At 49.6% G+C, this 27,861-nt stretch overlaps 3 protein-coding genes across 5 annotated transcripts in view; 2 read left to right on the top strand and 1 right to left on the bottom strand.

Annotated features, from left to right (window-relative positions):
• GARNL3 (GTPase activating Rap/RanGAP domain like 3) overlaps window positions 1–2,125 on the bottom strand; it is a 136,441-nt gene extending 134,316 nt beyond the window's left edge. The window contains exon 1 of the mRNA XM_084821505.1: window positions 1,925–2,125. Within this exon, the coding sequence (XP_084677631.1) occupies window positions 1,925–2,022 (98 nt within the window). The 5' untranslated portion in view covers window positions 2,023–2,125. The remainder of the gene's footprint in view (window positions 1–1,924) is intronic.
• LOC146335656 (uncharacterized) lies at window positions 1,540–14,652 on the top strand. 2 transcript variants are annotated; one of them, XR_014785977.1, is made up of 3 exons: window positions 1,540–1,814; window positions 8,265–8,485; window positions 14,059–14,573. XR_014785977.1 is itself a non-coding variant. In XM_084821522.1 (3 exons), the coding sequence occupies exons 1-3, from the start codon at window positions 2,341–2,343 to the stop codon at window positions 14,064–14,066; spliced, it is 306 nt and encodes a 101-aa protein (XP_084677648.1). In that variant the 5' UTR covers window positions 2,163–2,340; the 3' UTR covers window positions 14,067–14,652. The 2 variants fall into 2 exon arrangements, 1 of the variants encoding a protein (XP_084677648.1); XM_084821522.1 differs by lacking the exon at window positions 1,540–1,814 and adding an exon at window positions 2,163–2,417 and having other exon boundaries at window positions 14,059–14,652.
• Window positions 14,653–21,474: 6,822 nt separating this feature from the next.
• LOC146335655 (stomatin) overlaps window positions 21,475–27,861 on the top strand; it is a 38,320-nt gene continuing 31,933 nt past the window's right edge. Inside the window, exon 1 of one of the 2 annotated variants that reach the window (XM_084821058.1) lies at window positions 21,475–21,766. In XM_084821058.1, the coding sequence (XP_084677184.1) occupies window positions 21,505–21,766 (262 nt within the window). In that variant the 5' untranslated portion in view covers window positions 21,475–21,504. Of the gene's footprint in view, window positions 21,767–21,981; window positions 22,094–27,861 lie in introns of those variants that run through there. The other variant, XM_084821059.1, reaches the window with a different exon arrangement.

The following is a 27,861-nucleotide window of genomic DNA, read 5'->3' as shown; positions in this document are numbered from 1 at the left end:
GCATACGTCTAATCTAGCAGCTGTTGCTTCAGCTCCATCTCACACAGTCACAGCAAGCACCTTTCTTCCAAGAAAGCAGACCTATGGAGCTGCCTATGAAGCCACACCACTGACCCATCTAGCCCAAAATAGTTGACTCTGATCTTTCCCAGCCTTGTTAACCCAGAGATTCTAGGAACTGGACCTGGGACTGTCTGCACCAGTGCCAGGTGTTCTGCCACTAAGCTATGGCATCATATCCACAGAACGTTGTGCCCACTGTTTTATTTCCCAGGAGTTGCTGTGATGCTCTTCCCTAGCCTATCTGAAACTTTCAAGCTGGTTTCAGAACCACATTGTCTGCGGAGAGGAGTGGGTGTGCATAGGCAGTGGCACCTTCAGGGCAGGACTTGGGGGCAGATGTCAGGGCCCCTCACTTGGCAGAATGAGCAAGGGAGCCCCCTCCAAACACAGCAGGGCTGGCTTAGCACACGTTGACATTTGTGAAGTCATAAATTCAGGGTTGGGAAGATTTCTGGCTTGCAGGGTCCGCTTTGTTTTGTACTAGAACCCTGAGGTCTACCAACTACACAGCCTGGTGCCAAAGGCAGACAGGTAGAATTCAAGAGCTCTAAGCCCAAAAATTTGTCCTGGATATCGGAACAGAATGGAGCTCACAATCCTTCCACACAAAAATCCACTTCCAGTAGGGATACTGGAGAAATTCGAGATGGACGAAAAGGAGTCTGGATTTCTAAGACTCTGACCTGCGGAATCCACTGCAGACTGGCCTCCTCAGGCCGTGCGGCATCTGTGGGCTTTCGGATTTATTTTTTAATTTTACTTTCCTGAAATTTACGCAAATGTATTCGTAGGAAAATACACATGTTTCTGCTGAGACATATGCCATCCCAGAAAATATATGCGGGGAAAAGTGGAATGGAATGGGGGACAATATGCTAAACGTTACGTACTAACGTAAATTACGTAAACTGTTGCAAACCCTCTTGTGGAATTATTTGCGCATTTTCCTGCATAACCAGCGGGAGGGGGGACTCCAATCTGTCTGTGAACAGACGCCAGAACGAACACCACATGAGCCATGAAACACACATGGGCCGGATTTCACAAAATCCGGACCCCCCTAGCTCCCACTTACCTCCAGCTTTCTTCATTTCAGCGGGCCGGGGGTTTGGGACTGGGAACCCTTCCGTTGCTGCCACTGTTGAACAGCTGGGAGCCCGGAATCTCGGGTGACCTACCCCAAGCCTCCCAGAGATCTGCCAGTAGATTCCCAGCTACCTTGTGCCCATCCACGATCGAACGCGCCCCCCACCCGCAGGACCCTAAGCGCACCACTGGATGCGCGAGCGAGAAAGAGGTCTCCACCCCGCTCCAAAATCAAAACTAGGGCACCCTTCCCTTCTCTTGCCGGCCGCAACCGCTTTCCTCGAGCGGAGCCTCTCCCTGAGCTCAGAACCTGCTGTTTCCAAAACACACCCCCCCCCCCGCCCGCGCGCGCGCCGCCGCCACTTTTTCTTTTTTTGCACCTTGTTACACACACGCACACGCAGCGAGCCGCGGCCGGGGGGATGATCGCTTGGAATGCGGGCAGAGCCCCGGCGCGGAGCGAGGGCGCTGCCCCGGGGCGGCGGCGGCGGCGGCGGCGGGGGAAGGTCTCCCTCCCCCGTCGCCCCCCTCCCGGCCGGGTTGGCCTGAGGCCAGCAGAAGCGGAGGGGACCCACCCGGGCCCCTGCCCTGGCAGATCTCAAATGCTGCTGCTTCCTGAATCCCAACGTGGCAGGCAAAGCAATGGCAAAGGAGCGAAAACACAGGTGGGCCCAGACCGGGGGCGGGGGGAGCAACCCTGGGGTGGCCGCACTGAGGCCCGGCTGCCTTTCTCCAGACCCCCCGCCCCCCATCAAACACACCCACGCTGACTTACTTGTCTTCTTCAGCCTCGCATTCAAAGCTGACTCCTTTCCGCAGCAAGGCGTCGCGCCGGCTTCTCCAGCGGGACAAGGGAGCCGCTTCCAGAGCCATGATCCATGCCTGCCCCAAAGCCCGCGGTTCAGCAAAGCCCTCTAGGCGGCCGGAGCCACCGAGGATGGAGGGAGGGATGGCCGACTCGCTCTTGCTGCCTTCTCCCTCCCTCCCGGCGGCTGGACCCGCCCAGTTTTGGCGAGGGGCGCACGGAGGAGGAGGTAGAGGAGAGCGGCCGAAACTGCGCAACCCCGGCGCCGATCCCTTCTTACCTGGCGCAGCTCCAGTCCTTCATTGCCAGCCTGCCTCGGAGCCCTCCGCCCGAAGACCTGGGAGGCCGGGGCGCTCTGCACATGCTCAGACGCAGCGCGCGTTTAAATGATTGCGCCTTGGCATGGAGCGAGCGAGGCTGTGCGTAAAGTGGGTCAGGCGGGGCGTCGCGTCTGCACACCGGCGTGAGTGTGTGTCTTCACTTTCCCTTTACAAACAGCAGACCCTGGTTAAAAGTTCCGTAATGTGCCGTGGTGGAAGTTTTGCAGGAAACATGGCAAGCTTCCTAACAGGGAGGCAGAGCGTAGGTCTGTCTCCAGAGTTTCATTCCCAGGAGTTTGGATCTGGGACCTTCTGCAGGCAAAGCAGATGTTCTACCACTGAGCTATTGTCCTTCTTCTAAATTAAAGTTAGATTCCAGTCCTCGTGGCTCTTAATTAAATAGGAGCATAGGACGCTGTCTTATACCTAGTCAGACCTGAGTCATATAGCTCACAATAACTGGCAGCCCCAGAGAGTCCAACAGGGATCTTTTGGAGCACTACCTGGAGATGCCAGCCATTGAACCAGGAACCTTCTGCCAGAGCTTTTCCTTTTCCACTTGGCTGTGGCCCATGAAGTGTTGTGATCTTGTATACATTTCGGCTCTGCGCAGAATGCCACAGACTGCTGCCTCTTCTATTTCTCAGGCTTTGGGCCACACTGTTTACATGGGGCCCGCAACCTAATTTCAAAAGCCCCCTGCATGCGTTCAGTTCAGACCTCTGGGAAGAGCGTTATGTCCCTCCCCTGGCAGTCTGGTGGTGCAAAGGAAAAGGGAGAGAGAAAGAAAAGTGGGGGGGGGAGAGAAAAGGGGTGACCCACCCACTTTTGGCTCTGGCCCACTGCTAGTTTCAGTCCTGCTCACCTCTGACAGAAAAACAGTTGCTTGTCTCTGGTTTGGTTTGGATTCTGTCTCCCTTTGTGTGTGTGTAGATACAGGCCTGGTGCCTCAGGTAGCTGCCGGTGCCAGCATCCACAGCTACACCAATGCCTACCCTGGGCCCTTTGGGCCAGGCTGCCAGGTCTGAGCAGCCATTTTAATTCCCACAATGCCCCACAGTGACGCTATGTCAGGAGCATTGTGGGATGTTAAAATGGTGGCACAGAGCCAGCTGCTTGGTGATAGCAGGGCCGATGCTCAACGACATTGCCAGGTAAGCCGGCTGAGGCCCCCCAGAGGGTAACCGCTGAGAATTCCCTCAAATCCTGGGCACATGCAGAAAGTCCCAGGTTCAGTTCCCAGCTTTTCCAAGTAGGGCTGGAAAGAATCCTGCCTGAAACCCTGGAGAGCCGCTGCCAGTCAGTGTTGACAAATTTATTTATTTATTTATTTATTTATTTATTTATTTATTTATTTTATTAATCACGCATCTGGCTGGTCACCCAGCCACTCTGGGTGATGTACAACAACAAAACAGTTAAAACAATAAAATTCTACATTAAAAACATCATAAAAATACCCTAACCCACCCGAAATGCCTGCCTGAACAACCATGTTTTTAATGCGCGGCGGAAGCTCATTAAAGAGGGGGCATGGCGGAGTTCCCTAGGGAGGGAGTTCCACAGAGCGGGGGCCACCACAGAGATACTGGGCTAGATGGTCTGACCGCAGTGGAAGGCAGCTTCCTATGTAAATATTAGCCCTACTTAGAGTAGACCCATTTAAAAGAATGGGAATTAAATTAGACTAACATTGGATATGACCCATTGGATAACCCCCTAGTGCCCTCCAGATGTTTTAGACTACAACTCCCATCAGCCCCAGTCAGCATGACCAATGGTCAGGAGTGATAGGTGTTTCTCCAGGTAGGAAAGGCTCACAAAAACAGAATGCCCCTGCTATTATGACACCCTCCAGACATTTTCAAAAAGTGTATTATTAAAGGATTATTATTATTATTTTATTTCAACGTTTACAGAACAGTGCATTTTGAAAACTGCATAAATAACATTTAAAAATGTGTGTGTAATACTATACAAGCCAACGCTTCCCAACAACAAGCCTTTTTATTTGCCAGGTCCCCTTACAGGATCCTGTAAAGAAGGTGAGTAAGGGGAGACAGACAGAGGCGTATAAAATTATGCCTGGTATGGAGAAAGTGGATAGGGAGACATTTTTTCCCCTCTCTCATAATACTAGAACCCAACAGGGTCATCCCATGCAGCTGATTGGTGAGAGACTCAGGACAGATAAAAGGAAGTGTTTCTTCAGACAGCGCTTAGTTAAGCTTTGGAATTCACTACCACAAGATGCAGTGATGGCCAGCAATTTGGACAGCTTTAAAAGGTGGTTAGACAAATTCCTGGAGGAGAAGTCTATCAATGGCTACTAGTCCTGATGGCTATGTGCTACCTCCAGAACCAGAGGCAGTGAGCCTATGCACACCAATTTCTGGGGAACATGGGCAGGAGGGTGCTGTTACAGTCGTGTCCTGCTTGTGGGCTTCCTGTGGGCAGCTGTTTGGCTGGGCTAGATGGACCCTTGGTCTGATCCAGCAGGGCTCTTCCTATGTTCTTAAAACCAAGAGGAGGGAGCCATTTTCTTTTCCTGGGGGTTGTACCAGCCATGGCTCCTTTCCCTTTCGTAGTGTAACTTTTCTTGTGTAACCAGGCCTTTGACCTGTAAGCTGATGCATCAGTTTTGCCGTTATTGTTGTTGTTGTTCAGTCGTTCAGTCGTGTCCGACTCTTCGTGACCCCGTGGACCATAGCACGCCAGGCCTTCCTGTCCTGCGCTCTCTCCCGGAGCGTGCTCAAGTTCATATTCATTGCATCCGTGATGCTATCTAGCCATCTCATCCTCTGCCGTCCCCTTCTCCTTTTGCCTTCAGTCTTTCCCAGCATCAGGGTCTTTTCCAGGGAGTTTTCTCTTCGCATTAGGTGGCCAAAATATTGGAGCTTCAGCTTCATTATCTGTCCTTCCAATGAGCACTCAGGGTTGATTGCCGTTATTACCTCATCCCAAATTCTGAGATGCTACAAATGTGAGGTTGGCGGGGGGGGGGGGGGCTGGCTTACTTTTTTCATGGCTTTGCAAATTCCACATGCTCTTTCCTGTGCATAATTAAATCTTGATACAGATTGTTCTGGCGAGTATCTGAATGTTAGTAGGGCCAGCCTGAGCTCAGGCGAGATGGTCCCCAGGAGATATTTTTAATCCCTGTATTGCATGTGCCTGTTTATTATATCTAAGGAGTGCCTTTTTATTGACAAATGTTGATATTCAACTAAAAATGAATTAAATCTCTCTTCCCCTCCCACATCTGCATTCAGAGATTTAGGCTTCAATCCTCTCCTCACTTACCTGGGAGTAAGTCCCATTCAACTCAGTGGACTTTAGTTCCGAATAGACACACATGGGGTGGCACTGTGGGGCGGGGGGGACGCACTGTGTGGTGATGCTCGTGATGACCAGGAGTGCAACATTCTGCTCTCCTTCTAATGCACTTCGATGCACCTTCGAAGTTGTGTGGCAGAATCTTGCTGGTGCCTAAGCAGAGCCATAGGTTGCTGTCAAGCGGGAGCAAGGAGAAGGACCAGAGTCAAGGGCAGGCCTGGTTAGGCACCTGCCAAGGGCCCAGGCAACATCAAAAGCCCCTGGAATTGCTCCTCGTCATCGTCATCGCAACCTGCTTGTTCACCTGCCTCTCACTCTGCGGAGTGCTTTTCTTTCTCTCCACGGAGAAAGCACAGGGCTCTGGACGTCTGCCCCAAAGTCCTACCCTGATGGCACCACTGCATCCTAGGGCCCAGAGCAGGTCCGGCCCAAGGCGTTTTGCTGGCTGAAGCATAGCAGCGAATGGTGCCCCCGCCCAATCAAGGTGCATAGTACCCAAAGCCAGCCGAGTTATTCTGGTGCACGAGGCAGAAAATCTCAGAAGCACCTCTCCCCAAACCTAGCAGTAGAAATACAGTAATAACTAAGTAAATAACTACAATTCACTGCCCTTTCATGACATCTGCTGTCTGCTGACCCCGGCCTGGAGAGGCGAAGGGTGGCGGTGCTATCATCACACATCACAAGATGCAATTCTAACTCAGCCTCATCTGCTCTCCTGAGAACTAAAGAGCAGCTACAGAAGGAGGCTGAGTAGTGTCTGGGAGAATGAGTGATGCCCCCCACCCCCCTGGATGCAACACGGCCAAGGACCCTCCTTTTGCTACAGTATGCAATTCACCTTGCAGGGGTGGGGTGAGTTAACAGCAGATGGAGCGAGGGGAGACACAAAACCATTTCACAGAAAGGCAAACTGAGGCAAAAACACAAATAACTCGGCCAAGATTCTCTCTCTCTCGCTCTCGTTCTCTCTCTCACTCTCACACACACACGAGTTCCAGTTTTCATCTGTCCTCCTTTCCAAGCCTGCGGTCCTAAGCATGCTTACATGGGAGCAAGCCCCACTGAACTCAGTGGGACTTACTTCTGAGCAGACGTACATAGGATTGCTCTGTATGCTTGGGCATAGTCAGATGGGGGCTGGGGGACAGGAGGGGGGGGACTTCAGAGGCAGGACCCTGCCTTGCCTGCCTGCCTGCCCTTAATGATGGGCCTGCTCTGAGTCCCTTTAAAACCTAGTTTTAGTTGAAAGACTGCCTTCCTTGGTCTTCTGAATGAGAACTGGTTGGGTCTGCTTTGGCAGGGCAGAAAGCAGAAATGAATCCACCATATCTGTGTGTGTGTGGGGGGGTCGTACCTGAAGAAAGCCATTGTAAGAAACAGTGTGTATATGTTACATGCGCAAAAAGGAGAAACACAAGGTTATTACGACTTTGCCGTTTTTTCTCTCGCTCACTTCCCGATGTGTGTGACCTCTCTGCAGTGGAACTGAAATGCATCTTTGAAGCAAATCTTTGACCTTGACAGATTTCACTGGTACAGAAAGTGTATTGGAAACTTTATCTTGGAACTTATCTGCAGGGTGCTGGGTAAATATACATCCAATCCTTCCAAAGAATATTTGCAGAAATAATGTCTTTATCTTGGAAAAGGGGGTGTGGGCAGGACCTGGTGTGGAACACATCATATGGTTGGAACCTCCATCTGGCCCTACTTACAACACACTACCCCAGTTTTGGGTGCCTGTCCCTGATAAAACACTTCTCCTACTTTGCCTTGTGTGGTGGAGGGAATGTTAAGCTTTTAAAAAACTTTTTGCTAGTTTCCCCCCCTAGAGTTACCATTCAAGCTCCTTCTCTGGGTCTCTAGAAATTAAATATTTGTGAGGTGGACATGCATGTAAATACAACCACATGGACAAAAAAAATGCACTGCTTCCCTTCCTCTCACTGTCCACCCACCATTGCCTATCCAGAAAGACAATCTTGCTAAAATCCTTTTGAGTTGCAGCTGTTCTAGATCCATTGTGCAGTTAAACTTCTATTAAGCCAGTCTTAGGAACCTGATTCTATGAGAAACTGCTTGTGGCCATGGGTGATGGCTTAGATGGCTTTAAAAGAGAGCCATAGGATCATAGTGCTGGGAGGGGTTCTTGGAGGTCATCTAATCCAACCCCCTGCTTGCTGCAGGCTTTGCAATTCAGGATGCGACTACAGCAGCCTCCCCCAACCTAATACCCTCCAGATGTTTTGGACATCAACTCCCATCAGTCTCAGCCAGCATGGCCAGTGGTCAGGAGTGCTGGAAGTTGTGGTGCGAAATATCTAGAGGGCACCAGGTTGGGGATGGCGAAATGACAGCATCCTTGACAGATGGCTGTCCAGCCCTGGCTTAAGTGCCTTCTACGAAGGAAAGGCCACCACCTTCCTAAGTTAGTCTGTCCCACTGTTGAACAGCTCTTACTGTTAGGAAGCTTCTCCTAATGTTTAGCCGTAATCTGCTTCACTGCAATTTCCATCCATTGGTTCTAATAGTGCTGTCTGGAGTAACAGAGACAAGCCTGCTCCTTCTCCTTCCTGAGAGCCTTTTGGGTATTTGAAGTTGGCTAGCATGTCTCCCCTTAATCTTCTCTTCTCTTCTCTTCTCTTCTCCAGGCTAAACATACCCAGCTCATTCAACCTTTCCTCACAGGACTTGGTCTCCAGCCCCTTCACCATCCTGATAACTCTCAGTTTGTCCATGCCCTTCTCAAAATGTGCTGCTCAGAAGCATTGCAGAATCATCACTTCCCGTGTAAGCCATGGAGGAGGAGAGGTCAGAGGACGACCAGCAGCTATCAGGCCCAATGGATTTTCCGCATCCAGCGTTCCACTCGGTATGAAGGGAGGGGCTGTTTCACGCAGCGGAGGCTGGTGGCTCCGATGTCAGTGGGGCAGTGAATCCGCTCTGGGTTTCAGTCAGAACTCTAAAGGAGCTTTCCAAGGTGCAAAGCTGTCCAAGAACAGCTCCTTCAGACCTCTGAATCATTCTGACTGAAACCCGGAACAGATTCACCACCCCACTGACATCGGAGCCACCAGCCCCCACTGGCTTCATGCTCTGCCTGTCAGCATCCCAGAGGTATCTGCCTGGACCTTGTGGGCTAGATGGCCCTTTGACCTGCTGTTGGGATCTGGTAGTAGATACAGTCATCAACCTATCAATATCTAGTCCTTGCTGAAGAAGGGTGAATCGGCCTTGGAGGATGCCTCTCCCTTCATGTGCCCCATGTTCAGTAAATATCATCCAGAGTCCCTGCTTTGTGTCTGGATGGGCCATGGAAGAAGCAGGGCCCTCATCATGGTAGCCCCACAGGCGTGGAAAAAATGCATCCACCTCAGATCAGTCTTCAGTGTTAAAGCTCATCCTTAGCATTGAAGTCAGTCTAAGGCTTGGATCAACGGATCAGCCTTAGTAATGACACCTGTAAGCAGTTGCTTTGGCCCAGCTAGGTTTGGGGGTGATCATGTTTTCTTGTCCCCAGCATGACACTCAGCTATCATCTGGGGGTCGCATGATTACTGACAGGTCAATAGTTTATGCAGTTCCCTGCAGGGACAGTAGAGGGCAGCAGCAACACACACAAAGAACAAAATCAGCCAGTGCAGCTCAAACCCAGGAGAATACATAGACATAGACATGTGCCTTCAGATATTCCTGGAAAAGAAGCATGACTGGCCCAAACGTACAGTCATTTCTGTTTCTGGCTGGCTATGTTGCTTTGATCAACCTCTGCGCAGAACACCTCATGCGACGTGCTGGGCTTGATGAAGCCAAGGCCGGAGTTAAAATCACTGGAAGAAACGTTAACTATCTCAGATATGCAGGTGACGCCGCTTTGATGGCTGAAAGTGAGGAGGAGCTGCGGAACCTCATGACAACGGTGAAAGAAGAAAGTGCAAAATCTGGGCTGCAGTTGAACCTCAAAAAACCCAAGATTATGGCAACCAGCTTGACTAATCAGTGGCAAATAGAGGGAGAAAACGTGGAGGCAGTGACATACTTTGTCTTTCTAGGCGCAACGATTACTGCAGACACTGACTGCAGCCAGGAAATCAGAAGACGGTTCTTAGGAGGACAGCAATGACAAATCTTGATAAAATAGTTAAGAGCAGAGACGTCACACTGACAACAAAGGTCCGCGTAGTTAAAGCAATGGTATTCCCCATAGTAATTTATGGCTGTGAGAGCTGGACCATAAGGAAGGCTGAGGGAAGGAAAATAGATGCATTTGAAATGTGTTGTTGTTGTTGTTCAGTCGTTCAGTCGTGTCCGACTCTTCGTGACCCCATGGACCATAGCACACCAGGCCTTCCTGTCCTGCACTCTCTCCCGGAGCGTGCTCAAGTTCATATTCATTGCATCAGTGATGCTATCTAGCCATCTCATCCTCTGCCGTCCCTTTCTCCTTTTGCCTTCAGTCTTTCCCAGCATCAGGGTCTTTTCCAGTGACTTTTCTCTTCGCATTAGGTGGCCAAAATATTTGAGCTTCAGCTTCAGTATCTGTCCTTCCAATGAGCACTCAGGGTTGATTTCCTTTAGGATGGACTGATCTGACCTCCTTGCAGTCCAGGGGACTCGTAAGAGTCTTCTCCAGCACCACAGTTCGAAAGCATCAATTCTTCGGCGCTCAGGCTTCTTATAGTCCAGCTCTCACAGCCATACATTACTACTGGGAAAACCATAGCTTTGATTAGACGGACCTTTGTCGGCAAGGTGATGTCTCTGCTTCTTACTATGCTGTCTAGGTTGGCCATAGCTTTCCTCCCAAGGAGCAAGCGTCTTTTAATTTCATGGCTACAGTCACCGTCTGCGGTGATCTTGGAGCCCAAGAAAATAAAATCTGTCACAGCTTCCATTTCTTCCCCTTCTATATGCCAGGAAGTGATGCGGCCAGATGCCATGATCTTCGTTTTTTTAATGTTGAGTTTCAAACCAGCTTTTGCACTCTCCTCTTTCACCCTCAACAAGAGGCTCTTGAGATCCTCTTCACTTTCTGCCATTAGGGTGGTATCGTCTGCATATCGGAGGTTGTTGATAATTCTCCCGGCAATCTTAATTCCGACCTGTGATTCATCCAACCCGGCGTTTCTCATGATGTATTCTGCATATAAGTTAAATAAGCAGGGTGACAATATGCAGCCTTGTCGTACTCCTTTCCCAATTTTGAACCAATCGGTTGTTCCATGTCTGGTACTTACAGTTGCTTCTTGACCCTCGTACAGGTTTCTCAGGAGACAGGTAAGGTGGTCTGGTACTCCCATCACTTTAAGGATTTGCCACAGTTTGTTGTGATCCACACAATCAAAGGCTTTAGCATAGTCAATGAAGCAGAAATAGACATTTTTCTGGAATTCTCTTGCTTTCTCCATGATCCAGCGAAAGTTGGCGATTTGATCTCTAGTTCCTCTGCCTCTTCGAAACCGAGCTTGTACTTCCGGTAGTTCTCGGTTCGCATACTGCTGAAGCCTAGCTTGTAGGATTTTGAGCATCACCTTGCTGGCATGTGAAATGAGCGCAATTGTGCGGTAGTTTGAACACTCTTTGGCGTTGCCCTTCTTTGGAATTGGAATGTAAACTGACTTTTTCCAGTCTTGCGGCCAGAAATGTGGTGCTGGAGGAAAATTCTGAGAGTGCCTTGGAATGCAAGAAGATCAAACCAGTCCATACTCCAGGAAAGAAAGCCAGACTGCTCACTTGAGGGAAGGATATTAAAGGCAAAACTGAAGTACTTTGGCCACATCATGAGAAGACAGGATACCCTGGAGAAGAGGCTGATGCTAGGGAAAGTGGAAGGCCAAAGGAAGAGAGGTCGACCAAGGGCAAGGGGGATGGGTGATATTCTGGAGGTGACGGACTCGACCTTGGGGGAGCTGGGGGTGGCGATGGCTGACAGGAAGCTCTGCGTGGGCTGTGTCAAGGGCTCCTTGGCGGCCTCTTTCAGTCTAATCCAGTAGCCAAGTCCAGACACAGACCAAGGGATTCTTTTCCAAGCTTTATACCTCCTTTACAACTTAACAACTCTACTGTTAGGAACTAGATATGAGCAGCGGAGTACCTATGCCCTAAGTTGGAACAGTTGGTCCCCGTTTGAAGGAGAATCACTGGCAGACCCTGAACTTATGGGCTAAAGAGAGTCCCTCCCCTTTTCCCTTGGATCCTCTGGGCGCAACCGTTGTTTGCGCGCCAGCCGGGCACTCCTCCTTTCTGTGCCCTCCATTTGGCGCCACTCCCTGCGTCGGCGTCGCGCATCCAGCAAGTCTTCTTCCCACGCTCTCTCACTCCCGGGACTGCTATCTATGCCAGGAATGCCAGTGGGAGGAATCTCTGCCAGCTGTTGGCCCTGGGAAGGATGAGCGTGCTCCTCTCCCAGGAGTGGCTGCTCTTCCTCAGAATCAGAACTACTCTGGGATTCTATGGGCTCAGTGTCCACCCTGACAGGCTGGTCCATGAAGTCATGAAGAGTCGGAAGCGACTGAACGAATAAACAACAAAAAATGTTGCTTTGAATTGTCTGAAGGGGGGCTTTTGTAACTCCCTCTTCTCTTTCTCTCACACTTATACACACACACACACACACACACACACACTATATTTCCAACATTTGTATATCACTTTTCAGGTATCAGCAGCCTCTCAAAGTGGTTTACAGAAAGAATGAAAGAAAACATCCATTAAAAAAAAAATACTGCCAGGGCCAAGATGTTATCCCAGGGGTGGGAATACCCCTACCAGCCCTGGCCAGCACAGCCAATAATGCGGGATGTGAGTTGCAGTCTGACAACATCTAGCGGGCTCCATGAAGAGCTGAACCTGTTGGGGCAGGGAGAGAGGAACTGCCCCAAGAAAAGTATGTGAGACTTCTCAGCCTTGCCCAAGCATGGGGCAAACTGGATTCCAGAAGCAAGTGTCCCAGGGAAACAAAAACGTGACACATCAAGCCATCCAAGGAGGCTGTGGATTTCAAGCCTATAGACATTTACTACTGAGTAAACTTCACTGAACACAGTGGAGCTTACGTCTGAGTAAATATGCATAAGACTGGGCTGCATATCATTGCCTTCTAGCTCCTTTTAGGGTGCAATCCTATGTATGTTTAGACAGAAAAAAGTCCTAACACTCCAGTATTCTCCAGGCAGCCATACTGGCTGGGGAATGCTGGGAGTTGTAGGTCTTTTTTCTGTCTAAACATGCATAGGATTGCAGCCTTAAACTCTTTATTCTTTTCTGAACTCTCAGCTGTGGTGTTACTTGATGTTTCTTCTTCTGTGCAGTCAACCTCTCCTTGAGCTGTTCTCCCCCACAACCCCCATTTCCTCCCCCCTCTCCTCCAGTTCATACTCTTCCTTTTCTTCTTTGATTTCTGCTACTTTAGCTGTCTTTGCTTTCACAGAAACCACCGTCTCATCTTCTTGCACTTCAGTTTTGCACTTCCTGGAGACTAAAGGGAGTCTAAATTTCCAGAAGGGTAATTGTGTCATCTTCACTCTTATGCTGGTATTTCTCTGCACTGGCCAAGACCACCTCATTGCTCCTTCGAGTACTGAACTCAGGCAAGGAGTGCCAACTGGATTATAGCTAAAACCGAGCTATCGAGAACCACATGTCAGCATGTTCAGGGGAACACTGAGGCATGCAGATGTGCAAAATTGGGGAATCCTGCCTGACCATGAACAAGCTGCATACCTGTTCGCTCCTGCTTGGCTCCTCCCACTAGTGTGAGTGGCTCAATGTCATCTGAACCTGGAATCCTGGGTTATTGCTTCCTTTACAAGCCAGGATCATAAACTGGGCTCTTTACACAGTTTACAAATCCTGGCTTATTTGGGAACAACAAGCCAGGATCCCAGGTTCGGACAACAGGTTGAACGAACCATTTTCAGAGTTGTTTAGGTACTCGCACCAGTGGGGACAAACCGGGTGGACTGACATGCAACTTGTTCACAGCAAGCCGGATTCTTCAGAATCCTGGCTTACTTCTTGCAAACACGGCCAATGAGCTCAGAGCAGTGGATCAACACACACCCAGTCCTAAAGTACTGGGTGTGCCTGGCATATATTCACTCCTTGTCTCCAAATAATGAGATCTCTGTTGCAGGCTTTAATTGACTGTATCATCTATGGTATCTCTGCTTTCAGAATCTGTCCTCATTTAATCTCAGCATAGAAAGCAGATTTTCCAACCACATACATATGCATGGATATTTCACCGCATGTATAGGTGTGTGCATTTATTCTCTCTGTGTTTCATGTCTCCAGTGAAGTAGATTCTTGCTTACAAAAGTGTATTTTCTCATTACAGCTGCCATCCTACACATACTGCATTTCCAAGTTTCCACTCCTCTGTGGCCAGCATGGAAACATAGGCTACTAGCCTCTTCACAGGCTAGTACTTTTTCTTTTTTGCAGGTGGGTAAAAGGAGAAGGGGACGGCAGAGAATGAGATGGCTAGAGAGCATCACCGACGCAATGAATATGAACTTGAGCACACTCCGGGACAGAGAGGAGGACAGGAAGGCCTGGCGTGCTATGGCCCATGGGGTCACGAAGAGTCAGACACGACTGAACGACTGAACAACAACAACAAAACTTTTGTGGGATTATTATCTTTTTGGCGCCAGGTCAAGATTTTTCTCTTTTCCCAGGCATTTGGCAGCATGTGATGAGTTTTAATTGATCCTGGATTTGTTTTATGGTTTGGCTGATTGCTCAAAGTTGTTTTTAGATATACGTTGTCTTTGTGTATACTGTTTGTGTGTTTTTATACTTTTAAATTTTGCATACTGTATTTTTAATGTCTTGGCCTTTGTAAACTGCCCAGAGGGCTTCAGCTATGGGGCAGTATAGAAATGTAGTATTATTATTAATAATATTAGATCCTGTATGCTAAAATTCAAATTATAAATATAGATGAGTAGAGAACAAAACCACAGCCAAGTTAGACTACTACTATAAGTTAAATAACACTTTTTATATAAGTAAATTGCATTGTACTGGCGGGAGCAATCGTATGGGCCCTAGACATTGTCTGAGGGGCCATAGGATACTGGGGATTCCCCCCATGAGGTCGGAAGACAGCGCTCTGACTCAGAAGGGGGAGTCAGAGGTCTGACCCTTCTCCTCTGCCTCCTCACAGCCAGGTCAGAAAGAACTGCACTGGCTGATTTTCCAAGGTCAGAAAAGCGACCCTGGAGAAGGGGAAAAGGGGGCATTTTGGTGGGCAGGGAGGGAGGGGACCAGAGAGGCCAGAATACAAGCTGACTTGAGCCTCTGCCAGCCTCCTTCCCTCCCCTCTGAAGCACCATCATTAGACAGGCAAAAAAGCCCATCTGGTGAAAAATGCAGGGTGGGAGGACAAGGAAGCAAAGATGGCCTCTGCTCCTCCTCCTGCCCTGCATTGGATGATCAGAAGCCTCCACGTTTGGGGGCTTCTGATCTTTGAGGGCACAATTGATAGGATTGCACCCTTAGTCTTCATAATAACTCTGTGTGGAAGGTCACAGGTCTTCCCATTGTGCAGGTGGAAAACTGAGAATGAAAGACAATGATTTTTCAACGTCATGCAGTGAGCCTGTGTCGGAGGTAGGGCCTGGCTCAAGGTTTTTTTGCTTGATACGGGTGAGGCAGGAAAGAACATCCCTGAGCAGACAGTGTCAGGATTCCTTTTGCCCCCGCTTAACTATAATCTCCAAAACACGCACAGAGACAAGAGGCTTCAGCAGTACAGCTTTTAATCCATTACTTCACAGGGACATACAGATGCAAATTCTCAGTGACTCTCAGTCTACAAGGAAATGCCTTCAGGGGGTTCAAGTCTCACTAGCCTAACTCAAGGGGGTGGGGAGGTCTCTCTCTCTCTCTCTCTTCTGAGGCTTCTGAGCGCAGCCTTTCACGCAAGGCCAATCGGGTAGACCCTCTTAAGTTCTGCCCCCGCCTTCTCCCTCTTTGCTCTGAGCCTGCACCTGGCACCTATTAAATCAGATTCCCCAAGCCCCGCCTCCCCCTGTTCGCTATCTCTCACGGGGGGAGCGGGTGAAGAGGGAACCTCCTCCTCCGCCGGCTGGGCCTCTGAAACCTGAGGAGCCCGCCTAGTCATGTCTGGAACAGCCTGGGAAAATACCTCCCCCATGTCTGGCAGTTCTTCTTCAGAATCTGAACTAACATCCCACTCCCTGCGCTCAGAAACACCTCTGACATCCAGTGAGTGAACCCCAGATAGGTAGTGCTGCCACCTGACCCAGCTGGGGCTGCTTTTGTGCCTTTAACAGCAGCTCAATCTGCCAAAATAAGGTGACACATTTTACAATGCCTTGCAATTTGCTGCCATAGATGCAGCTAAAGTGGACAGTTGAAAAGTTGGCAACCCTAAGAATTGCTTGTCTTATCCACACTGAAATAATGCACAGTTTTGCACCATTATAGGTAAGAGACCACCAAAAACCAGCTCTTTCACCTTTGTGTGACCACACATAGGACAAGCACACTGAACCAGAGACCACGGGCCTCTATGGCCCACAGACTCAGGTGTGGCTTTGCTATGTGGTAGGGAAGAGGAATGTCTAACTCTGGAAGTTGAGAGCCATCCAGCTGGAACACCCCTTCCCCTTAACTCCCTGGTGATGGGATTATTCAGTAATGATGCCTCCTGTCAGAAAGGCAATTAGCAGAGAAAAAACAAAAGGCAGAACAGAACGAACATTTACTAGTCCCACATGCTCACAGGCTATCTTAGCACAATAAAGGAGACCACACTCTTCTTCAGTGAAAGAAAGAAAACCCTTTACTCACAAATATTCTTGCATATACAATGCAGGTACAGTGTAGAATTTCAAAAAGAGTTTGTTCAGTCCATTTTGTGTTCCATTACCCCAGCAGGAGAGCAAATACATGTGCTCCTAGCAATGGTGGAAATCAGAGAGAGAGAGCGGGGGTGGGGGGAAGGGGGGGAGCAAAAGGAAGAAATCACAGGAAACCACGCTGTAGGCTATAGAGTTCCTAAGGCTAGCTGTGGTCAAAATTCCTATGAACTAACTGCAACACTGCCCCCTTCCAGTAATTTGCAGACAAGGTTGCAATATTCCCAACAACTGGCGTACACCTCTTGGTTTAGAAGTGCCCAATTCATGGTCTGAGAGTATAAGATGCAGCCATCATGCTGAAACGAAGCAGGTTTACATCTGGTCAGTGCCTGAGATCCATGATGCAAGTCAAGTAAAATGAAATAAATTCAATAAAGAAATGGCACTGCACAGATTCTTCAGGCAGACGTAAGCAAAGCAGCTACTTCCAGAATACATGTACCCGTCATGACCTTATGTTTACCACCTGGATGCAGTTTCGCTTTGGCTAACCTCATTGTGCAATTAGAAATCCATGCCAGCCACTGTTTTCTACACATCTTTGACCCAGTGGGAGAGAGAGCGAAAGAGATCTTGAAAGAGTATGTACTCTGTCTCCCTTTGGGATTCGCATGCTTCAAAATGCTAAACCTCAAAAGTCAAATTTATTTCTCTCCCTTTGAAAACTGAAGATTAAAAATGGTTAGCAAGTCCATTCAAAGTACAGATATGCAGTCGTTCAACAGTCAAACTGATTATAAATGGCAGGCTCATATCCAGTCACTTCTTCAGCAACCACCCTGGCTGTAGACACTGGTTCTTCTTTCTTTGGAAGCCCTGCTGGGACCAGTGTATTTTAGAAGGCTCTAAATATGTTGGATACATAGAAATAAAGGTAGGTTTTCTTCTCCCTCCACTCCCATGTATTCATGTAAATAACTTTGCACCAAAACCAGATTAACATAAAGCGAAACACTCTAATCTTGTAGTCAACATCAGACTTCACCATGACAAGTTTTTTTCCGCCCCATTTCAGGAAAAGCAAATAGGAGAAGGGGAAGTGTGAAAGGCACAACAAGGAGAGGGGTATACATCCTTCTTTGCACCATGTTCGGCCCGTAAATTGATGTCACGTGGCAAAGGTGGTTTTGTTTCTATCTCACTTTTGCAACATGGGAAAAAGGAATGTGTTACTCAGAATTACGACTGCATTTCAAAGCCCACTTTGACTGGTACAGGTAAACTGGGCTGACTCTACCATTGGGCAAAAAGTGGGGGCCACTTCAGGCAGCAGATGCTGGTGGGCAGAGAGTCCTGGCAGCCCCATCATTCTGCCTGAGCTTCCCCCTCCCCAGCTGCTCCCATCCTCCTGAGCTGGCACCCTGGCGGTGGCGATGCTGGCTTGTGGCTGGCCAGACAGCCGGCCTAGCTGCCTTCTCGCAATGCGTCCCAAATAGCGCCATTGGGAAAGGACCCTCACGGAGTGAGCAGGCAGGGGGGCAGCCAAGCAACGTTCTGAACAGCAGGTTGCTGGTCCAGGCCATACTCTAGGACAGAGAGATGTTGTAAGACCCATTCCGGAAGACTACTGTGATCACGAGGAAGGTGACAGTGGTGTATGCCACTGGTTCCTGCATGTCCAGATCTCCATGCCTGAGCCTCCCCTTTCATCCTCTGTGCCTGAACTTTCTCCTGAGTCCTAAGGGGAGAGTTTAGGGCAGATGCTCAAGGCAAGATTGCCAGGCGTTAACAGATGAACTAAACAGGGAAACCAGTTGTATGTAACAACAGGTCACTCCTGATTAATTGTCAAGGGCTCCTTGGAGGGCTCTTTCAGTCTAATCCAGTAGCCAAGTCCAGACGCAGACAAAGGGATTCTTTTCAAAGCTTTATTCTTCTTTTGCAACTTACAACTCTACAGGTAGCAACTAGATCTGAGCAGCAGCATCCCTATGCCCTAAGTTGGAACAGATGGTCCCCGTTTGAAAGGCAATTACTGGCAGACCCCTGAATATAAGGACTAGGGAGAATCCCTCCCCTTTTCCCTTGGATCCTCTGGGCGCAACCGTTCTTTGAGCGCCAACCGGGCGCTACGCCTCCTTTCCGCACCCTCCATTTGGCGCCGCTCTCTGCGTCTGCGCCGCGCATCCACCCAGTCTGCTATCTGTGCTGGGTCACTCCCTGGACTGCTTTCTAATCTAGGAATGTTGGTGGGAGGAATCTCTGTCAGCTGCGGGCCCTGGGAAAAAGGGGCACGCTCCTCTCCCAGGAGCGACTGCTCTTCCTCCGAATCAGAACTACTCTGGGATTCTATGGGCTCAGTGTCCACCCTGACATTAATATATATAACACTGAAACTATGTATTCACTTGATAGTCTGCCAGATCTGTTAGAATGTAGTCTAATCACAGGTGTGGTTGATAGCTAATTCGTGATGTCAGCATGAGTTGGCAGAATGGATTGGACCTGTGGGAGAAATACAATATAAAAAGCCCCAAGGGAGCTCATAATGACAAACGTCTCTGTGGGCAAGGATCACGACATGCGCCACAGCTACGCAGCATGTCTATTACTGCAGCAGGGTTCCCCGTAACTGAAAGGCCACAAGCTCTTGGTAGCTGCCTGTTCCTGTCCATGCGTTTCTCTGCTGCTAATATCTTGCCTCTCCCTCTAATGGCGTGATTATTGCCTCATTCACCTCCTAAAGACCCTCTGCCTCGGCAGAACAGATGTGCTGCCTGTGCAGCGGAAGCAGGACTTGCGGTTTGCTGTGTTGCAGCAAAAGCAACAAAGAGCCACGCGGCACCTTAAAGACGAAGGCGTTTATTATGGCACCATGTCCTGTGGGCGAGACTCCACTTCCTCAGATACACGAAGTGCAATTCTCAGTTGGCAGGTCTATCACTCCAACTGGCTAAATTCGGTACCATCCGTTGTAACCACTTCCAGAGGGGTAGCTAGGTTAGTTCCCAGAGACAGTGGGAGACACTACTGGTGCTGGGATTGACAGGCCCAAAATATATGTCAGTAAATGACTACTACGTGCACACATGCATGGCTGAAAAAGCCCAGCAGGGGCCATGGTGTAATTTCAGAAATACAGGAAAAATATAGTTTCGGGATTAGAATTCCTTTCTTTCTTGACTCATGAGATTGTAGGAGTGTGTGAGAAAGGCCCTGTGTTACAAATGTGTACTGGGTCCCCAAAAATTATGCGCTGGGGGGGGGGGTCTGTCACCAATATTTATGTATTTATTGCATTTATATCCCGCCTTTTTTCCTCTTGCAAGGAACCCAAGCCGGCATACATCGTCCTCCTACACTCCGTTTTATCCTCACAACAACAACCCTGTGAGGTAGGGTGGGCTGAAAGTCTGTGACTGGCCCAAAGTCACCCAGTGAGCTTCCATGGCTGATCTCCCAGCTCCCAGTCCGTCACTCTTGCCACTACACCACGCTGGCTCTCTAATATTAGGTTTTAATAAAAAAGGTAAAAGGTAAAGGTGTCCCCAACCAGTCGTGTCCGACTCTAGGGTGCGGTGCTCATCCCTGTTTCTAAGCCGAAGAGCCAGCGCTGTCCAAAGATGCTTCCGTGCTCATGTGGCCGGCATGACTGAACACCGAGGTGCATGGAACGCTGTCACCTTTCCCGCCGAGGCGGTACCTATTTATCTACTTGCAATTTCTTGCTTTCGAACTGCTAGGTTGGCAGGAGCTGGGACTGAAGACGGGAGCTCACTCCGTCACCCGGCACTCGGGTCTCGAACTGCTGTCCTGCCGACCTTCCGGTCTGCACTTCAGCATCTTAACCACTAAGCCACCGACAAAACCTAATATTGAAGTAGGTTTCAGCTGTTATACGTGAGGGGTGTGTGCGTGTGGGGGGGGGGCATCTTCACTTCCCACAGGAGAATCTCTTGAGCCAGCCCCACAGGTAAATGTTACCAGAATGGCCAGTTTTTAAACGGCATGCCTTCCACCATCACCCCTGTAGCGTCCCTCTTCTCATTCACTGCCCAAGAAGACCTCGCACTGTCTGCTGCTGAAGCCTCACCTGCTGGGTTCGTTTCACCTGCAACTGATTCAAAATCCAAGCGGGGGTGACTGCTATTTGGGGTTTTCTGCTTCACTGCCAAAATAATTTGGCTGACCTTGTGTACTATGCACCTTGACTGGGGTGGAGAGGACATTTGACGGCATCCTCTCTTTGAAGGGCTGTCCAGCCCAAGTCCAGTTTCAGGATAAAGAACCCCTGAAAGGAAGAGCAGTAGGGGCTGCGGAGTTTCTATCCGCAGGTAGCAGCACCTAGACAGCACGCAGAGCAGCAGGCACGCAGCTTACCTGGGCACAGCCTTCCTTCCCCATTATGGCGAGATGCATTGTGTTTCTACTTTAATGAGCCTGATTTCTCCATTTACACCTCTACACATAGAAAGTAGCATATGCACGTGTTCTGCGAAATGCACTCTTTGGGGGTGATGCAGTTCCTCATTTTCTGGCCAGGCGTGGGCATGTTTTGCTGCCTCGGCTGAGGAAGCAAAATGACTTGGGCCAGGCCTGCTGATGTATATGGCCCTGTAAAGCACCATACATGTTTATGGCCCTGTTACATAAATCAGAAGGTAGCTCGTCCACCCTGCAGCCCCATCTTTCCACCCTGATGCCCGTTTCTATGCCCAGGGAGCCACGCCCTGTCCTGCAAAATCTTCTGTCCTAATGGTTCCTGCCAGGAAATGGACGCCTGGGGATTTCCTAAGGAGAAATGGAGCACTGCAGAAGGCAGAGTGTGGCATCGCTGCCAGAAAGATGAACACCACTTGCCTTTGCTTTCTCCTCCAACATCAACCCACTCGTGGTTTCTACACGAACAAAAACGTTCTTATCTCCCCAGTGGGTTTGTATGGGGGCCGTATGTCGCTTTCCCCCTGCCCCCTTTTGCACCCCCCGTGCCACAAGGTTAGCCGTGGGGGAGTACGGCCACCGGTGAAAACGGGCTCCCCACTCCTGATGTACATGGATGGCCTTATACGTGGCCGTTCATACAAATATCGGCTTGGATTCAGAGGCGTCCTTCTCCTGCCAAAAGCCAGGCATGCCTGCTCGGAAGCAAGTCCTACTGAGTTCTAACGGATCCCTTATTTGTGTGTCACCACGCAGGAGCGCGACCGCGCAGAGACGTGCCTTCCTTCCAGGAGCGTCCCACGGCGTTCGGGGGATCCCTTACTCACGTGCAAGCACGCAGGGACGCAGCCCTCCCGCCCGGGCATGCCTGCTCGGGAGTAAGTCCCGCGGAGCTCCTCGGAGCCCTTCCTCGCGTGCACGCGCGCCCGGGAGCCCAGCCGAGCCGCGCCTCCGCCCTCTCCCCTCCGCGCGGCGGGCCGGGAGAGGCGCGGGGGCGGCGCCCGCGGGCGGGCCGGGCGCGGGGGAGGCGGGCCGGCCGGCCGGCCCCCGGAGCCGAGCCGGGAGCCGGAGCCGCGCGCGCCGCAGTTGCCTTGCGGCGGATCGCGCGGACGCCGGAGCGGCTCCGGAGCTGGCGGCGTCGGTGGGGGCCATGGAAGACGCGCAGAAAGGCGCCCGCGGGCAGCGGGACGCCGTCAAGATCGGAGGTGGGCCGAGCGGCGGGGCGGGGAGGCGGAGAAGCCGGGCCGAGCCGAGCCGAGCCGAGCCGAGCCGAGCCGCCTCCGCCTGCCCGGGCGAGGGACCGTAGGGGGAGACGTCGCCCCCTCCCTTGGCTCGAGCCCCGGAATCCGGCGCGCGAATACAGCACAGGCGCGCCTCTGAGCGAGGGCAGAGTGCCTCCCCCCCCCTCGCCGCCGCAGAATTCGCCTGGAGCCGGGTCCTGGACCGCCCCGCCCGCTCCCCCCAGCGCAGGAGTTCGCCTGCGCCACGGCGTGCGCCCCCGACCCTGTGTTCCCTGGCGCCTAGTTTTAAAGCCGCTGTACCTCTGAGCATGCACGGAGCGAGCCTCAGAGCGCCCGAAGCTGTTGGTCTGGCTGGGGGACGCTCGCTGGATCTTGCGGTTGAAGGTGTTTGCGGGGAGGGCGCGCCGCGAGTTATGGCTGAAGCTTGGAAACCGCTGTCTAGGGTGAGGCGGAGGGGACAATAAGGGTGTCTCTGAGGATGTGCAAAGCGTTCTACCTCGTCACTGAGCCATGGCGACCAGTAGGAAGGGATAGCTCTGGTTTCCTCTGGAAGGGGTGTGTGTATTGAGACGCTGTGGCGGTGCAGTGAGGGGCTCACGGCCTTCTCTTGGCAGGAGGGTTAGGAGTGGGTTGGAGGGGTGTGTGTCTTCAGAATGGCGCGGGGCGCCACTCATTTCGATGTGGTAATGCCTATAGCAAGGCTGGTCTGGAGTCCGCGGGTTGTTTCGAGTGACTGGAATTTCACTCTCTTCCTTCTGCCCTGCATTTGGTCTTTTAAGTTTATGGCGGGAGTTATTTCCATACCACCTTAAGGACTAGAAACTTAACTCAAGATCAAGAAGATGTTTCAGAGGCTATATTTATTCAACATCCTGTTTTCTGCCTTTGCGCTGCAAAAAATGCTGGCTGCCTGTGCCTTTCCCCCTCCACAGCTTAACTTTGCACTGAAAACTATATAGGTGAATCCTTACAGAAGCAAAGCTCAACACCCAAGATATTTAAGTGAAGTCTCAACAAAAAGTAAACCCCTTGGAGGATTTCTAGTGGTGAATGCCAAGAGGGGGGGAAAGTGCATCTAGGGACTAATTTGTTGACTCTGCTAAGCGTCACTGCTATTAGCAATCATCCAAGTCTTTCAGTGGCCACCTGCTGGATTAAATATCAAAACTTCAAAACAAAATTAAAGATCAAAACAGTTATTAACAAATTTCTCCAGTTGCACTGGTTACCAGTTGTTTTCCAGGCCAAATTCAAGGTGTTGGTTTTGACCTTTAAAACCCTATGCGGTTCCGGCCCAGCCTATCTTAAGGAGCGCCTCCAGCAACACCAGACAGGCCGCTTAACAAGATCAGCCTCGGATGGCCTTCTCTGTCCCATCAGCCAGGACAGCTAGACTGGTGGGGACGAGGGAGAGGGCCTTCTCTGTGGTGGCTCCCACTCTGTGGAACTCCCTCCCTAGGGAACTCCGCCATGCTCTCTCTTTAATGAGCTCCTGCCATGCATTAAAAACGTGGTTGTTCAGGCAGGCATTTGGGGTGAGTTAGGGTATTTTAGAAAACGTTTTTATTGTAGAATTTTATTGTTTTAAACTGTTTCATTATACACTGTACATTGCCCAGAGTGGCTGGGTGACCAGCCAGATGGGCGAGTAATAAATTTAATAATAAAAAATAAATAATAAATAATGTTTTGAGGAAATGAATGGCTATAGGATGGATTGATGGCATGTGTGATTTGGATACAACTAAATTTCAGTTCAGAGATATTTATTTGCATTGTGTTCATGGTAGAGGTCCAGATATTGATGGATTGCATTTCTCATCAGCCCTAGCCAGCATAGCGAATGGTGGTGGATGATGGGAGTTGCAATCTTGAAAAGACTTGGAAAGGCTTTTTTCTCCGAGCACTGCTTGCAAAGTTTGCAGTGCTGTGCAGCTGTCAGAAGGGAGAAAAACCCACGAGATAATTAAAGGCTTTCTACTCAAGTAGGTCCCACTCCCAGGTATGTCTGTATATTAGGATCCTCGATCAGCAGTGAGTCACATGAACAAGCAAGTCGATAAGGCTCTTGCTTAAGTGTATGAGATCATTACATCCTTCCAATGTGGAGGAAGAAAGGTGGTAGCCGTTGCCTTAACAGACCCCGTTGCTGCGGTCTCAACCCCTTATGCCTAATGAAGCGATCTGGAGATCTCAAAAGCCTGCCCGCAATTTTGTGCGCATTTGGTTGGTATTTAAAGGTATAATACCTGATAAAGGTATTGCCTGATGATGAATTTTTTCTTACGGACCAGCACGGCTCACTTTGATTCTTGTGTCTATTGCTCATCTCTGGATGCCTTTAAGATGCAGTGTGGTGTTCACAAGTGTATGCTTGGGAAGGCTATGCACAAGGCTTGTAGAAAAATATTGATGTGGGGAGCATCCGCCTCTGCCTACCCCTCCCAAACCTTGACATTGGCCCATGTGTAGCACATGAACGCAACTGACACTCTCTGCAGCTGGATCAGTGTGCTAGATGTAGGCCTGTCTGCAAAGGTTAGGGATCAAGTATGCTTGGGGGGCAGGGGAGGAGAGCAAGGTAGCCTCCTTGGCCTAATTTAACTGACAATCTGTTGGAGAATGGGGTTGGCGACACCTCCCCCCACCCCCACAAAAGCACTGGAAGGTATTGGTGACAAGTGTTGATGGTTGCTCACTTCTCCTCCCTGGGTCTTTGTACCCAACTGCCTCTAGGGTGTGTGAATGGAAGGCGTGAGATCAGTTGTCAACATGATTTATTTATTTATTTACAATATCTCTATAGCGCTCCGTATCTAAAATATATTTTGGAGTGGTGAACATAAAAGGTAAAATAGTAAAAGGATAAAAAGATTAAAACTCTATATTAAAATCGTGCTTTTTAAAAACAGAATGCCAATAAAACCATGGCTGGTCAGTTAAGGAATGCCTCCTGGAACAGTGGTGTTTTCAGGAGGCACCAGAAACAACCCAGTGTTGGTGCCTGCCTGACCTCCAGGGGCAGGGAGTTCCAAAGAAAGGGGGCCACCACACTGAAGGCTGTTCTCCTGGTGGACTCTTATCAGGCCATAGGTCCATGTGGAACTACCAAGAGCATGTCCTCTGATGACCTCAGTGACTGGGCAGGTTGGTAAGGGAAAAGCACTCTCTCAGGTATCTTGGCTTGGTTTCCATGCATGACAAGCTGTCCCTACTGAACTAATAGTTTCTACACAACTATTAAAGGACCTGGTTTTTTTTACCCACCCACCCTAGTTTTAGTTTTCCTTGACACTCTTGCAGGCTCTTAAGAATATTGCAACAGTTTCCCGACTTCAGAAACTGAATTTGCTGTCATAGCATCTTGACAGCTGTCCTTCTCCCTGCCCTCCCGCCACGACTATATCTTTATTCTATTTTGCTTATGGTATTGAAAACAGTAATAACCCCATCCCTGAAACTTGCATACAATTTTGGGGAAGCTAAAATTGCAGGAAGCTCATGAAGGAACATTTGCTATATTTTGCATGTGCTTCCTATCTTGACCTTCCTGTAACCATCATACCTTCAAAACTGTATGCAACGTTTTGTTTCTGTTTGTGCTTGGCTCTTCTTGCCACGTCGCACTTGGGGTGGTTGAATGCAGAAGACGATGGGGCTGCTGCAACTCAAATGGTTGCGTAGGAGGGAATTTCAGCATGTGCAGCCATCTACACAGCTATTAATGGGCCTCTCCTTCTCTGTAGTTTTTCTACAGACAGGGATTTTTTGATTGGTGTACAGCAGGGATGGGTAACTTGGGGTCTTCCAGATGTTTTGGCCTACAACTCCCATGATTCCTTACCATTTACTTTGCTGATGGGAGGTGTAGGCCAAAACATCTTGAGGGCCACAAGTTACCCAACCCTGATATAGGGTGGCACTCACAAAGGTTGAGCAGGCTTAGGGTCCCAAGAGCACCTACTGGATCTGTCTCGGGTGCCCCTTTAGCCTGGGACACCCCAGACTTTTTGGTGGGTGGGGAGAGCTGTGGACGCTGGTGGCTCTGATGTCAGTGGGGCAGTGAATCCACTCGAGGTTTCAGTCAGAACCAGTCAGAACTCTAAAGAGACTGCAATTCCTGATGGAGCACCCCTCCTGGCTCAATCCTACCCGTACACTACACTCAACATCTAAGGTCCTCCTCTGTGTGCCTACTCTGAGGGAAGCTCGGAAGACATCAACAAGGGAGAGGGCCTTCTCTGTGGAGGCCCCCTAATTGTGGAATGATCTCCCCGATGAGGCTCACCTGGTGCCAACGTTGTTATCTTTTCGGCACCAAGTCAAGACTTTTCTCTTTTCCCAGGCATTTGGCAGCATGTGATATGTTTTAAACTGATCCTGGATTTGTTTTATGGTTTGGCTGATTGCTCAAAGTTGTTTTTAGATATATGTTGTCTCTATGTATACGGTCTCTGTGTTTATGTTTTTAAATTTTGCTTATTGTATTTGTGATATTTTTAACTTTTGTAAACCGCCCAGAGAGCTTTGGCTATGGGGCAGTATAGAAATGTAAATAATAATAATAACAACAGCAATAATAATAATTATTATTATGGAGCTTCACACTTTGGACAGCTCCTTTAGAGTTCTGACTGAAACCCAGAGCCTATTGACATCAGGGCCACCAGCCTTCTTCACTGGTAGAACTGCTGGGTTGGGGGTCTAATTGAGGATGATAAATCGAGGGCTAGAAAGCCGCGCTCCCTCCTCTGTTCACGCTTTCTCAGTCCTGTGAACATACAGATCTCCTCTCGCATTTTGTATCTATCAGCCCTGATCCTCTGTGTCTCTAGGCATTATGCCAAGGTATCATTCCAAGACTTTAGACTTCAACCACCTACAAGTTTGCTGGCAGCGCTGTGGCAGTTAGCGCTGAGCGGCAGGGCAGAGAGAAAGAAGGAAGTTCCATCATTTCCCCACCACCACCACAAAAAATCCGTTAAGGAAGACGATGCCTCTGGGTTGGTTGGTAGCGCTAGGCACTGTCCATCTGGAAGCACCCCCGGTCTCCTCATCCATTTATTTAGTGTTGTCATGAACTCACTGATGCTGTTTGGTTTTACAGCATCCCCAAAGGGTTGCCCTGGCATTTTACACTGCTAAGGGCCAGTTGATATGCATCCAGCAGAAATCTAGGGGTACAGGGTTTCTTGGACTTTACCACTTCAGGCAGTAGGTTGGGAGAGGGGCCACATGTCTGAATGTTCACCAGTGGTGGTGGCAGGGGGTCCCACAACGTCCTTCATATAAAAAAGGGGTCATGTCAGGGAGAAAGCTGAACTGGAGCTTTCTCTTTGATGTGCTAATTATCTGTGTGCGGGGAGTTTTTCTTTCGCATGGGGTATCCTTCAAACAAGCGATTGCACAGGCTGAAATGGTACATTTTAGGAAAATGGGTGCTGCTTGATTTCTACAGAATGTATCTAAACTGGCCCTAATAATGCACATTTTTGACTCCTAACCTGAACTTTGTTTATGGACAATTAGCAGCAGGAAGTGTTATGTATAAATTACCAGATCCCCTGTCAGCCTATTTGCATTTTATTTTTCCTGAGCTAAAAGGGTTAAACTCTCTGCTCTAAACATAGGTTCACTTTTTTTTTTTTTGTATTTCTCGTCATCCTTTGCATTCAGTACGTTTTCAGATAATTCTTCTTGAACATGGGTGATGGAAAACAGACACAAATATT

Source organism: Heloderma suspectum, chromosome 14 (genome assembly GCF_057233095.1).
Source record: "Heloderma suspectum isolate Gila_16-S chromosome 14, 16-S_ref, whole genome shotgun sequence".
Classification (NCBI taxonomy): Eukaryota; Metazoa; Chordata; class Lepidosauria; order Squamata; family Helodermatidae; genus Heloderma; species Heloderma suspectum.
The sequence above is the reverse complement of the archived record's forward strand: the minus strand, read 5'-3'. Positions and strand labels throughout refer to the sequence as shown.

Excerpts from the sequence above, each read along its gene's own strand:
- LOC146335656 (XM_084821522.1), top strand. The coding sequence starts at position 2,341 with ATGATTGCGCCTTGGCATGGAGCGAGCGAGGCTGTGCGTAAAGTGGGT. Across the intron at positions 2,418-8,264 it reads CGTCGCGTCTGCACACCGGC|GCTAAACATACCCAGCTCAT; the intron begins GTGAGTGTGTGT and ends TCTCTTCTCCAG.